The 14,448-nt window shown below is 39.9% G+C and overlaps 1 protein-coding gene across 1 annotated transcript; it reads left to right on the top strand.

The window, feature by feature from the left end:
• Positions 1-1,508: 1,508 nt before the first annotated feature.
• On the top strand, positions 1,509-14,296 carry ARRDC4 (arrestin domain containing 4). Its single transcript, XM_004431907.3, has 8 exons — positions 1,509-1,855; positions 6,051-6,117; positions 6,355-6,502; positions 8,418-8,520; positions 9,499-9,755; positions 10,266-10,428; positions 11,014-11,171; positions 11,548-14,296. Exons 1-8 carry the CDS (start codon positions 1,567-1,569, stop codon positions 11,602-11,604), a joined length of 1,242 nt encoding a protein of 413 aa, XP_004431964.2. The 5' UTR covers positions 1,509-1,566; the 3' UTR covers positions 11,605-14,296.
• The last annotated feature ends 152 nt before the right edge of the window (positions 14,297-14,448 follow it).

Raw genomic sequence — 14,448 nt, 5'->3', positions numbered from 1 at the left:
ATAAAAACAAATTTTGTGTTTCAAGTGGAGGTGATAGTGTGCAAATACATATATAAGATCAGATTGTGTCATAAAGAAAAGTGGCAGCGTAAGAGCACGTTGGGGGCTATTCTAGATAAAGTGGCCAGAGAATAACAGCTATTTCAGAATTTCACACAGAGCTGGATTTGTAGCCTTTTTCACTTTCTTTGAGAAGTGATAAGGAAACTTTGAACTTGTAAAGTCTTATTAGTTGCACATTAATAATCTATAAACTCAAAAAGGCAGTAGAGCAACATTTAGTTTGGGATCCTTATAAAAAAGAAAAGAAATAGCTACATCAGGAAAGTTTTCAAATCTCAATATGAGATTAATCAATCCGTGATAGCTCACAGTCTTGGAATTTTTATAAGGGAAGAACTTAAAAGGGTTGGAAAATGATGGCCCGACATTGGCAGCTATGCTAGACGATAAAAGCAATTTGGAATGGAGAAGGAATGGAGGACTAAAGACAAAAGGGAGAACGAGAACAAGTTATTACCCTACCTGGAAATTTACGTGGACTATGACACTGAGTCAGCCAGGAAATCCTTTCGGGTGGGGCAGAAACTTGGGTGGCAGATGTTGTTTAGAAACAACCTGACTGATGACCTTATTTAAAGCAGGAAGAATTACCATTCCAGCCATTCCCAGTTTAGAGAGGCTGCAAGCCTCGGAGCAGGAAGTCTTAGGTTCTCAGGTTGAGAACCACAGCCTTCATTCTTCCTATCTGCGGCTCTTTCCTAAATTGAAAATTACGAAACCCAGGAGAGGCGGGGCTCAGGAACCTGGAGGTTAATAGATGCCAAGTTGTCCATTAAGATTCCGAGGCAACTGGCCCCCAAATCTCACAAGGAAATACTGCTGAGTTCCATCTTCCAGGACATCTATGTCCTCTGAGTATTGCAGACGTAATCATAAACACAAGCCAGTTGCAGTGACAACTTCTTCGCTCCAGTGCAAACTCACAGACTCCTGGAAACACTCCCCATGCTGCCAGAAACCCCGCCCCCGTTCGTAACCATAGGAACGGCTCACACGCCGCGAGCCGAAGATTCCCTCTTCCGCCCCCTTCCTAACAAATATTGTTTCCCACTATCTGTCCACATGGGCGCACCGCGTCACCATTGGTCAGTGCCCCAGGACTGTGCCTTACCCCAGCCAATAAGCGGCCTGTGCACGTGCACGCCTGCGTATCCCGATTGGTCACCACTCCCTGATCACGCACTACCTACCTGCGCCAGCCGGTGCGTGAGGGCGCCAATGAAATGACTCAGTGGCCATTTACAACCAATCCGCACGACGCGGGGCTCACAGCCGGCCTATGGGCGCGCGCCGGGGGCGGGCTGTCCCGGCCCCTTTCCAGTCCCAGCTGGGTTTGTTAAAGCGACAGGGGCCACCGCGCGTTTGGGCTCCACGGAGCACCGCACAGCGGCCGCGGTGGCCCTTGACGTGCGGCGGGCGCCCGTGACAGCGGCGCCGCTCTGCTCGCGACCCCGGCTCCAGGCCGCTGCCTCCCTCCTTGGCGCGGCCGCGTCGCCCAGCGGGATGGGCGGCGAGGCGGGGTCCGCGGCGGCCGTGGGCTCCGAGGGCCGAGTGAAGAGCTTGGGTCTGGTGTTCGAGGACGAGCGCAAGGTCTGCTACTCGAGCGGCGAGACGGTGGCGGGGCACGTGCTGCTGGAGGCCGCCGAGCCGGTGGCCCTGAGCGCGCTGCGTCTGGAGGCCCACGGCCGCGCCACTGCTGCCTGGAGCCGGAGCGCTGGCACCGCAGCCTCGGCCGCCCTCTCCGAGGTGGAGTACCTGAACGTGCGCCTGAGCCTGCGCGAGCCCCCGGCCGGTGAGCGCGGGCCACGGCCCCGGAGCCTCCGCCGGGCCGCGGGAGACTGCGGGGAGCGGCTGGGAGGGGGCGCGCCGGAGGATGCCCACCTGCCAGGTGGGCGGGGGCGGGCTCCCAGGGGGTGAGATCCACGCACGGGGTGGCGGGAGCCTCAGTGTGGTCGCCGGTGACGGGCAGGTAACAATGCTTGGGCCCCTGCCTCACAGCATCGGGGAGATGTGCGTGGTGGGTGCGCACCTCTACCTGCCGCCCCGCCCCTGGCTCGCTTGGGCCAGACCAGCGCCAGGCGTCCCAGGACTTGCTAGGACAGCTCTGGGAGTGAGCCGTTGCCATGGGAACCAGTGATGATCAGTCAGGAACCAAGGATCTGGGGATCTAGGTCCTGTCCCTTATGGCCTGAGGAATGGCGGGCGCAGCCAGAGTCTAGGAGGTTCCATACTTTGGTACCCAGTGTTTTATGGGCCTCCCTTTCTTCCCATCCGGGGCCTACACGTGTTTGGTTCATGATGAGTTAGCAAATCCTGAATCTTGGGAAGAGGGAAGTAGTTACTGAGCGTTAGGAGTTCAAAAGAAGTGTTTCCCTCTTCTGGAGAATGAGATGACTTAAGAATTCTGGCTCTACGTTATATTATTTGGCTTTATTCTTTGCTTTTTTTTGTTTCCTTTGCATCCTCTTCCTCCCCTCCCCTCCCCCCCTTAGGCCTTTAGAGACAATGGGATCTGGGCATGCTAAGAGTTGCTGGAAGAAGGATCACCCTTCCTATCCACTCTTATGAAGTCCATTTAATAGTGTAGGCTTTTCCAGAAGTGACCATGTGGAGACCCACCACATGGGTGTTCTATTAGTATTAAGTGAAAAAATTGATTCCATTACTCATGAAAATATTAAGGAGTCTTAGACTTCGTTGAGTTGGTGGAAGCTATTTTGACTTTGCCTCATCAGCATCAGCTTTTATCTATAAAATAGAATAATGGTACAGATGCTCTCTCCTTGGAGAGTAAAATGCGTTGTATCTGTGTTTAACTCTTGCTGTGTCTTATGCAAAATCAATAGAAGGTGCAGTTTTGCCTTGTCATACTGTGGAGAAGTAGACTGTCCACCGTTAAGTCCTCAAGGTATGTGAGAACTGAATGATCCCAAAAGTTGTAGTGAGGAAAAACATATTTGGAACCAGAGCTCTCTTTTAGATTAACAAGTGCAGTGTGTTAGATGCCGGTTGTTACGTGCTTTAGTGCCCTTTCATCAGTATGGTTTCCAGGGTCAGCTCCCACATGCCTCCCCCAGTGACACAATACGGATTTTCAAGATGGCGGACTGGAGTAAAGGGCCATGGAAGAGAGAAGTAAATTGGCTTTTTGTCCAGGACTTCAGACTCAGTATCTCTGGGTCCATAACTGCTGAGTAAATAGGTGTAAGATTAATAACAGTTACACCTAGGATTACAAAAAAAAAATTGCTTTGGTAAAATCTGGGCTAACAAATAGTGTTTTGATTTACAAGTCAGATCCTGTTTTTTCATTCTGATGGCATGGAATGTCTAAACCTAGACAATCCGAAAATCTTTAGCTTCTTTTAGAATGTGTCATAACAAATATTGGCAAAAATTATGTTTTACTTTAAAATTAAGGTCTATTTTAGTTGATTTTGTTGAGAAAAAAGGTCATTGCTAACATCTGTAGCTTAGAAGCAACTAGCAACTTTACCTACTCTTAGATTCTCATTTAATTCCAAAACCTAGTTGAGTTTCAGTCACCTGAAGAGATTTTTAGAATTTTTAGATTTTCAGGAAATGTGGCTGTGGGATTTTCAAAATATCTCCCCAGATAGTTCTTTGGCATTGTTAATGTAACCCAACCACTTGCTATCACTGTGATTGGTTTTCTTCCTGTTTTAATTGAGGAATTGTGGTAGAGAGAGAAAACAGACCAGAGAATTTGTGTCAGTTCTTGGTCACCCACCAGCAGTATGACCTTGTGCAAGTCCCTCTTCATTCTGGAGCCTCCATCTCTAACTCTGCAGTGGTCTGACTCATGAGTGCCCTGAGATAGGAGATTTGGCTATAAGTTGGTTAGGGAATGAAACATCTCCCTGTGCCATACTAGTCCTCAGTGCATAAGGCAGAAGTAATGAGCCGTGAGAACAGAAGCAGAAATGGACACACAATTCAGCTTGTGAACCTTTTTAATTATAAGTGAATGAATGAAAACAAAGATTTGATTCCAAATACTATAACCCATGTTTATCAACTTTCTCAATTTTTTTTCCTGTTTATGTTTTCAGGTGCTTGAAAGTCTAATTTTAAATGTTATAGTTCCTATGTTGATTTGTATTCTCTGTGAAGAGGAAACTTCATCTCTCTCTTAACTTCTTTCAAGATCCCGGGCAACTCTGCTCTCTACATATGCTTATTATGCCCTGCCTTAGGCTGTTCCCTTCATCTAAACCCCTTTCCAGTCATCTCCATGCCAACCCTCACGTCCGCTGTGGGCGTGTCCTCAAGTCCCCCCCCCCCCCCCCCCCCCCGGCCGTGCCCCCTATGGGCTCCAGCCCTCTGTGGTCAGGACTTGTGCAAGTGTCTAGCCTCCTTTCCTCCCACCTCTCTGAGCATTGAAGTTATTCTTTATATCCACAGTGCCTGACATCTAAGCACTATAAATTTTGAACTCAAATGAAATCCACATTTTTAAACATTTTAAAGTACTTAAATTGTCAAATTCAGTAATGTGATGATTACAAATTAGAATTTTCGCTAGCTCTCATGAGCGGTGGGATTGCCTTGAGCCCTTCACCTGGCAGCCATGTAGTGGAGAGGCTTCCCTGGCTGCCACTGCTGCAGCGCTGCTCGGACACTGCTGAGGCTCACAGGGCAGCTTCTGGCACACCTGAGCCCCAGGGATTTGCTCTGTCACAGTCATGTAACATGGCCTCACGTCCCTGTGACTTGTTTATTTTGCCTCCGAAGTCACCCAGCTGTGGACTACTTCTATTTGAATGACCTTCTAAGTGGCAAATACTTTGTTTTAACAATATGTTACACATTGAAAATTGGGATAGATTCAGAAGACTTAATGGGCCAGTAATGCATTCCTGGTTTCTACAAGTGCAAGGTTGAAATGTTATCTGAATTATGGTCTTAGAACTCTAGGATTTAAGTGATTTCTGCCTTTTAAAAAAATTTTAAGTGAATGGATAGAGTAGAAATCTTCATTTTCATATTCAAGTGACCAGGAAAATCTCAGAGAAAGTTCTCAGTCTGTGCTGCCCTTTCTTCATCTTGATCATCCCACCCTTGGTGAGAGAATTTGTTCTAAACTTGAATCTGTGAGCATAAAATGAAGAGAAAGTTTATAAGTATCTCTGGAGAGCCACCCGACCGACACTGACAGCCCTGGCATTGGCTTTGGGTCTGAATGATACAGATTTGCTCCATGTGTTCATCAGCTCCGGCAGTGCCTCTGGCCTTGTGTGGTTTGTCCACACCTTGCATCTTGGCCTTCTCACAATCAGGAATCAGCCTCTGCGTGAAATAAAATGGAGCTGGTTGACCCAGAGCAGCGGAAGGGAGTCATGGCCATGCTTGGTAAAGTCTGCTCTAGAACCCAAGTTAACCAACAAGATACCCTCTTAATCAGTAGAGTGTGAGTGTAAATACATGACTCTTGTTTCATAACTTGCCCTGTTGGTTTGGCTGTTTAGTATTATACTCAGTATTCATGATATTCCAAGTAAATCTTTCACCTCCTTTTCCATCTCTGACCAAAGAATACATAGTCTCATTTTTGTGGTATACCCAAAATAAATAGATCTATTTTTTTCTAAATTAGTTGTAGGTCCAATTTAATATTGGTATCTCATGTTACTATAATAGTATGCTAATACACGTATGTATATATACGTGTGTGTATACATATATATGTATATGGGAACTCTGGACTCGGACACATAAGGGTAATTACTTATGTAATTGGTCTATTTGAAGATAGAAGCACTATATATATATTATGTTTTGAAATTGATTAAACTTCTTACAGATGAATTCAAATTTTAATTCTCTAAATCTTGGTTTAATGAATTCTTTGGAGTATACTGGATGTTATAGCCAGGAAAACCTCCTTTTAAAAAAATCTGATTTAGGTTGTGAAAATTCTTGATTAGTATTAACCCTAGTTAAAATAAAAATGTTTTTTGTTTTAGGTGAAAGCATCCTGTTATTACAGCCTGGAAAACATGAATTTCCCTTTAGCTTTCAACTTCCATCTGAGTAAGTGAAACTATGTAACTTTTGTGATTTTCTTTCCCTGCAACCTGTGCATCCCTGTGTATGGGTACCAAGTCTTTCTGACACTCGAGTGTGCATGCTTATCCTGATCAGCCTCTGAATACACTTACCCTGCTCACACTCCTTTTCTTTTAACCAAAACCAACATTTTAAGGGCTTTGCCCGGTTTTGTATAACTGAAAAATAAACTTATCAGTTAATCTTTTTGATTTATTTCAGACCTTTGGTAACCTCATTCACTGGGAAATATGGAAGTATTCAGTACTGTGTGAGAGCAGTTTTGGAACGACCCAAGGTACCTGATCAGAGTGTGAAGCGGGAACTCCAGGTTGTAAGTCACATCGATGTCAACACACCAGCATTATTAGTAAGTTCTTTCTTCCTCACTTCCTCATTCCCTTCAACAGTGGTATCTGCATTTAGCCAGTTTTAGTGGTAGTCTGTCCTGTCACTTTCTGATATACTCTTGTAACCCGTAGGCATTCACTATAAATATGTGACTCTAGGTTGGGCAAATTACAAATTGAGTGTGTTAATACTATTGATTATGTCCCTGTTGTTCAGGGCTTCTTTTGCCAAAAAGTTATACGGGCTTGAAATGCATTAATAAGCCTTAATAATAATAATGCACACACAGAGAGTGGTTACTTTTACCAGAGCGGCCACATTCAAGGGGCTTGGTATTCTAAACTCTGCAATAATAGCAGGTTGAGGAACAGTAATTATGGAAGAGTATTAATCATGCTCAGCCTGTTATTGAGGCCCAGGCCATTATGCTATGTATCCTTCCATTCTGCATGTCATTTTCTAACATTAAGTAAGTGCATGCAGCTGCTACAGAGAGCCTTTCACTTATCATCTCCTTATGACAGATTTGGCCACATTAAAGCATTGAACTTCTAATAATCACCAGAAAAACTGTAGACTGATAAGAAAGATTAGGCTATAAGTAACAACAGAATAGGCAAGATGGGAGCTAATGAGCTAGATTCTTTTATCTAAACCCATATTAGCAAAATAATATAAAATTATACCTTATACTTTCATGATAGCTACTAGGACCTAATGGTTCTTCATTTAAATATGAATGATTTTTTTACTTCATAGAAAATACGGGGATAATTTAAACTTTCCACCATGATACTATGTTACAAAGACGTATTTTTAGTATTGGAGGTTTCTTCTTCTAGCCACTGTTTCTAAAAATAAGGAAAAAAACAGGAGCTAAAAGTTGTTTAACTCTCTTTTCACATGAAAATGAAATAGCATTTACTCTAATGTTCCCCTTTAGACTGTGAAAATATAACAAATAAACCCTAGTTGCACGGTCCGTTATGGCCAAAATCATAAAAGAGCCAGCACCCAGCTGACCTGGCTTATAATTACGACTTATCATCCACTTAAAACCTTTTTTGAAAATTGATAATGCTAAGTGTCTTGTATTTTTAAAAAACTACTTAGAACTGGGAAGTTAACTATTTATAAATTATTTATGGACATGGTGGCAAATGATTTAAGAGATTTTATTTTTTGCCAAAAAGAGATACTATTTATTCTTTACTATTCTTTCCATAATTAAAAAAAAAATTAAGAACCTTGAGTTTTACAATAAGCTTTTGGTTTGTACATCTCATAAACTGAGCATTTTAAATCTTGATCATTTGTCTTGATACTGTAGAACAGAAAATGGAGTGGTGTGTTCAATAACCTTTCAGATCCGTTACACTGGGTGTGTTGTTGTGCTGCCATTACACAACTAGAAATCATTGTAAGTTAAGGACTCCTGAAATTTCTGCCTAATAATACATTTTGAGTTAAGGAAAAAAGGCTGTTTGCTAGTTCCACATTTTAAATGCCAAAACAAATAGAACATTCTGATTATTGACTTTTATACCATTTCTCCTTGTACTTGATCTACACATAAAGTCCTAAAAAAAAAAAAAAGTTTTATCATGTTAATAGGTAGTACTACAGTTTTTGATTGCTTTTTTAAGGGATGCTATATCGTTTCCTAGAAATATAATGACTATAGGGTAAAATAGGATGGTGTTAACCTAATTTGAATCTGAAAGTTCACCTTAGTTTTCCTACAAAGGGAATGATTTTTAATGCTTGTATTTTGGTAAGTATTTTGTCTATGTCACATGAGGATAAGAAAGGTTGATTTGTTTTTTGGAAGATATTTCTTTACAACTATTTAATGAAAAATGACATAATTTTAAGTTCTGAAAATTTTTTAGACTGATGTAATTAAAGTCGTTTTACTATTTGAAATTTTCAAGACCCCTGTATTGAAAACTCAAGAGAAAATGGTTGGCTGTTGGATTTTCACTTCTGGTCCAGTCTCACTGAGTGCCAAAATTGAAAGGAAGGGATACTGTAATGGTAAGCAAAATGTTTGCAAGTCCAAATGGAAGATTCACTCATTTCTATTAGCTAATTTTAAGTGATTTTAAATAGTGTGTTTTGTAATTTAAGAAGTATATACTATTTTAAAACATGAATAATAAAATTTTTTCTCTTTAATGTAAATAATTGATATTTAAATGTTTTTAAATGGATGAGTAGATTCTAATAAAACTCCTGGTATTTCTGACTTCACTCCTGTTACTTTAGTAATAAAGACTAAAACTAGAAGAGTGGGAAAATGCCAGAATTTTATTTTAATGTTGCAAAAGAATGTCCAGAGCAGTGTTGCTCAGAAGAGAGCTCTTGTAGTTACTGTTAGGCATTCTGATTCCATGCTAGGAATACAAATACGTGGGCTAGAATATAGAACATTAACAGTCTCCACAGTCAGATTGATATCTGAACGACCGTTTGTGAAGGGCCCAATTCTGTACAGAGGATTGAGCCCCACCCCAGGCTTCTGGCTTGTTGGAAGTGAATGTGGTATGGAATGGTATGATGGTGGATGTATAATGCAGATGTAAAACTTAACTACTCCATTCATTGTTTTATTTGTGCCTTAACATCAGTTCCTTAAAAGTAAAGGCTTTGTTCTCCTGTTGAGCAGATTTTAATTTATAGGCACTAATGAGTTTGTTAGTGATCTTTTGTACTTAACATATTACTGAATCTTTTGTTGTATGTCTTAATTTTTGTAGATACTGGTCATTTACATATCTTTAGAAGCGGTAACTTAATATTAGAAAAGTGAATAATGCAATGCTTAGAAAACAATATCTACCACAACCTGCAGTGAATTTTTATTTCTCTCAGATTTACAATATAAGTTTTCTATCAGGGTTCTCAGTTTGTTAAAGTTATGTTGCAACATTTCAGCTTTAGTTGTAACGGCTCTATTTCAGTGTGTTGAGAACTTTCTGATAAGTCTCTGAAGGTGTTTTGTTTTCTTTTTAGGAGAAGCTATTCCAATCTATGCAGAAATAGAGAATTGTTCCTCTCGTTTAATTGTTCCTAAAGCTGCCATTTTCCAAACCCAGACGTATTTGGCTAGTGGGAAAATAAAGACCATCCGGCACATGATTGCCAATGTGCGAGGCAACCACATTGCTTCTGGGAGCACCGACATATGGAATGGGAAGACTCTAAAAATTCCACCTGTTACTCCCTCCATCCTGGATTGCTGCATTATCAGAGTGGACTATTCCTTAGCTGTAAGCAGAGTTCTTTTTAAAAAGTTAAAAATATGTAGAATGGAGCAATAACTGGTGCCATGTGACTGTGAATATGTACATTTTCTACCTAGAAAAATGTCATTTTATGTCAGCAGTAGAACAGATTGTGGAATATATGAAGATTGGCCTTTGTTTTTAATCAAAAACTATCCTCCTAAAGAATTTAATTAAATAACATGAAAGAATTAAGGTTCATTAAGGGGTGCTTGCTATATTGAAGACATACTTAATTTTCTATAGATATTAGGTAAGCCTTGCTCACTTACAATGAAGTATGTTAAGGCCACAATTCCCCATCACAGAGCATTCACTATATTTTGTGTGATCTTCATTTGGTTTGTTTTTCGTTCTTTTGGTCAGGACAGTTTAAAATTATGTTGGAGGTGGTGGCAGGCAACAAAGGCATTTGTTTCTATGAAAAAGTGAATCGGGATGTCTACAATGAGGTTTAACTTATATCTTTGCCTCTCTCTTTTTCTTGCATGTTAGGTGTATATTCACATTCCTGGTGCTAAAAAATTGATGCTCGAGTTGCCCTTAGTGATTGGTACAATTCCATATAACGGTTTTGGCAGCAGAAACTCCAGCGTTGCCAGCCAGTTCAGTATGGATATGAGCTGGTTGACACTGACTCTGCCAGAACAGCCTGAAGGTAAAATGTTTTGAGGTTCTTTCAGAATGAAGTTTTACACGTAGAATACCTAAGAATTGGATGTGTAAGATAATAAGCGCTAAATGATAACTACTACTGCCACTACAACTATTCTTACTCTTCTTATTTTTTAAAATCATAAAACATTATTCTTGAAAGGGACTGAGAGAGTTTAGCTTATCCAGGACACAAAGCTGCCAGTGGCAGATCCAGGAATAAAATCTACATCTCCTGATTCTGAGTTATAATAGTAAAACAATGAAATCTTCCTCACGGGAAAAAAAAAAAAAATGAATAGAGTGTTAGGTATTTTCTGTAGCATGTGTCAATGATATTTTTTTTACCTAGACTGTAACACACATTTCAAGAGTAAAATGTTATCAATGTTAGTTGTAGTTTAATAAAAGCAGAATCTAGTAAATATTTTTCTGTTGTAATGAGCACAAAAACTTGCTGATTAGAGGGAAAAGTAGCATTGTTTTATCTTCAAATTTAGCTAAATTTATTGTTTTTGTAAGAGTTCAGAAGAGATTAATGTAACTAGTTTTTACACGGATTTCCTTCTCAACTCCATTTTTGTTTCAGCACCACCAAATTACGCAGACGTGGTGTCAGAGGAAGAATTCTCTAGACACGTCCCTCCTTACCCTCAGCCTCCTAACTGTGGGGAAGAAGCATGCTGTCCCATGTTTGCCTCCTGCATGCAGGAGTTCCGGTTTCAGCCTCCACCTCTTTATTCAGAGGTAAACAAAGCAAAAGAAAATTAGAGTTCTCTTGTGCTGTTTGTAAATAAGCTTGTCTAAGTGTCTGTTGCTGATTCTTAAGTAGTAGGAGATACATGTAAAAATTTTTTATTTTACCGTGATGGTAGATTATCGTTCATTACCACACTTGGCATTATTTTCCTTGTGATCTGTAGCATGCATGTGGAGTACCGTGGATTGCCTTGAAGGTGTTTTATGTGGCCGTGGAACACGGAGAACTTAAGCAGCCTACTGGGACTTCTTAATAATCCCGGGTTCTAAGCAACTTGGCTTACAGCCATCATAATAAGGAACAGATACTCGAATCATTTTAAAGAATGCTATAGTAGTAATCTCAGTCTGTTCTTTTTTGCAGGTTGATCCACATCCTAGTGATGTAGAAGAGACCCAGCCTGTTTCCTTCATTCTCTAAACATATTTCGGAAATCACTGTGTTCATCTTCAAATTGGAATGTTGGTTCTTTCCCCCTGCCTTTTGGGGGAAGGAAGCGGGATGATTAACTTAAGAACATAAATGAACCTCAAGACCAAAGGTGATAGAAATTAAAGAACATGGGAACTTTCCAGTGGGCCAAAAGGATTATTGCACATGTTTATGATATGGCCATATGTCCCCTTTAAATAATGGGATGAAGATGTGAAAAGTCACAGAATGTAATGGAAGTCCTGATGGTGATAGAGTAAGTGAAGTAGTATGGGGTGCCTGCGCTGACGCAAGAGAGAGGGATCTGTGTAAATAGTGGAAACACTATGGGAGTATACCTTTAAAAAGGTTTTTCAGAGTGGAACGAAAGTATCTTAAGCTTAAGGCAGTACAGACTCGGGAAGAGACTTGATTTTCGAGAATGTAGCAGCACAAGTGTGTGCATGAATAGGAAAGTGGCCTACTCCGAATACGAAGTGAGACCCTCAGGTGTCAGGGTCTGCATGATTTCTCACCATATTCCATAGGACTGAAGTCCTTGAAAGAATCCTTTCCTGAGATCATGGTCTTATAAGGTCCTAATGAAGTAATACAGTTGTCACTCTTCCAGTAGTAGTTTAAAATGTAGTTTATAAATTGGCTATACAGCATTATGAAACCAAGAAAGAGTCCCTTGAAAGACTTGTCAGTTCAAAGCGGAAAGATGAATTTCAATATGAAAACACATGTTGAAAGCTGTAATTCTTACCCCCTTTAAGTACTGTACCAGGATAAATGTTTGATTTTCCTCATGTTTTATTTACCTAGGCGCATATTAGAAAAAGAGGGGGATAAGAAAAAGGTTGCATCCTCAGGATGCCTTGATAACTACACAGAAAAAAACAACAACAAAAAGCTTTTTCTTAGCCTACCTCTAGTGGGGTTATCTGATATGTTTTACAACTCTAAGCCTGATAAGTCTTCTTGGGAATTTCTGCTAATTTGTAGTACAGTCTTATCTCACCTGTCACTAGATGAAACTGAACTAAGGGAACAGTCTGTAAGGTTAGCGTTAGATGGAAGTTAATGTATGTATGTGAAAGGGTATTTCAAAATACATGCAAAATCAAAAGCGGCTAGAAATACCGTTTTAAAAAAAGACATAAACTTAATTCCTATTATCAAGAGACTTAAGTTTACTGATGGCTTTCACCGCATTATACATTGTTATTCCAATTCTTTAGTAATTCTATTTAAACTGTGATTTTGTTTATCGTTTTGGTGAAATATTTGATTATCTTTTAACCTCAGGATATTCAGACCAACAGGATTGTGTTGCTGCTAAAAGTCTGAGCAGTGTTTTTACTGTCCCCCTCTCCCCTCTATTCATGGTCACAGGTTCACTTGCTTTTCCTTTAATCTGTTGGTTTCCTGAGCTGAGAGCATTTCTGGACACTAAGTGGAAGGGAGGTAGGGAGTCCCACAATAGAGATTTTGGACCAGCTGAGTACTTTGGTTTTCTCCATGTTCTAAGGGTTTGATCTAGAAACCCTGGTGCTTCCAATACTGTACTTCATTCAACAGAACGATTAATTTTTCTTTCAATCAGTATATTCAGTTAGAAATAGAAAAGTTCTTCTAAGGTTAAATTTTGTATTTAAAAATTAGTTGGCCATTTGATCAGGGATTTTTCTACAAACATTAGGTAAATGTATGCTTTTCCCCCTTCTGGACGTACCTTTCTTCTCTGTAATCCTGTAAGCATCGTAAGCATTTCTTTTGTTGTAAGCCACTGTTTAAAATCGCAGTGCAAAACTTAGACCAATAATTGTGGTACCGCAATTGTCACAAAGCGTTACTCCCTGCTTTGGTTTTTTATTTTGCTTTGTTTTTTATGTGTTTGTAGATAGCTGTGTGTATTTAAGTGCTGTCTACACAGTTTTATTTTTACTTTAAAAAAGATCATCTTCAACTCTTTCTTGACTTCTAAGTCATAGTTTACATGCCGTGTCAAGACGTAGTCCATCTCCGTGATACTGAAACAAATGATATGGAGGGAGAGAAGCTTTCATTATTTGGCTCCATGTGGAAAGGCAACTACTTAATGGAATCCTTCCCTGGGATTGTTTTACCACCTGTATTAGAGAAATCATGAAGTGCACTCACAGAAGTGAAGGAAAGCTGCTTTTGTAGCATATAAGAAAATAGCTAAAAGGTATGATTTGCCTTGAATTGATATTGGTGTATCTGACCTTAAGCAGTCAGATATGAAACTGCATACCTTTTTATAATCGAGAAATGATTTTATGAATGTAGAAAATTCTACATTGGAACAGAGAATACTTGAAAATGAAGATAAAAATTTAGCTGCTGTATTTGCTTGTATATTCCCCTCTTGTTTAGTTTGCAAAGAAACCGTGGCCTTAGAATTTTCTTTTTGATGCAAAAAGTTTGAAATTGAAAATGTGCAGCTTTTGGCACACGAAATCCTTCCATGGGCAGAACTTTACTTATGTTTTTGTTTTGCACAATAAGAAATTCAATAGGCAGGGGTTATGTTTTTGATAAGTTAACTATGAAAACTTTTTATTTTTGTTATTAAGAATGTAACAATTTAACCCACAGGGAAAAAAAATATTGTATTTTGTACTCTTGTTTGAACCCTATGGGTTCCTTTTGTTAATAAAATGATTACACTGATGCTGTGAGTTGCTGATTTTGTTTTTGTTTTGTTTTTTATGGGGGTTTTTTTGGGAAGACTATGACTTAAATTGTTACAGACTTAAGGGAAATCAGTACAAAACAAGATGTTACTGCTGTTGTGATCCGTTTGTGTATGCGTGTTATCACCCA

The sequence above is a fragment of the Ceratotherium simum genome, chromosome 3 (genome assembly GCF_057802395.1).
Source record: "Ceratotherium simum simum isolate JZ-2026a chromosome 3, ASM5780239v1, whole genome shotgun sequence".
In the NCBI taxonomy this organism is placed as follows: Eukaryota; Metazoa; Chordata; class Mammalia; order Perissodactyla; family Rhinocerotidae; genus Ceratotherium; species Ceratotherium simum.
This window is presented reverse-complemented; position numbering and strand designations above follow the sequence as displayed.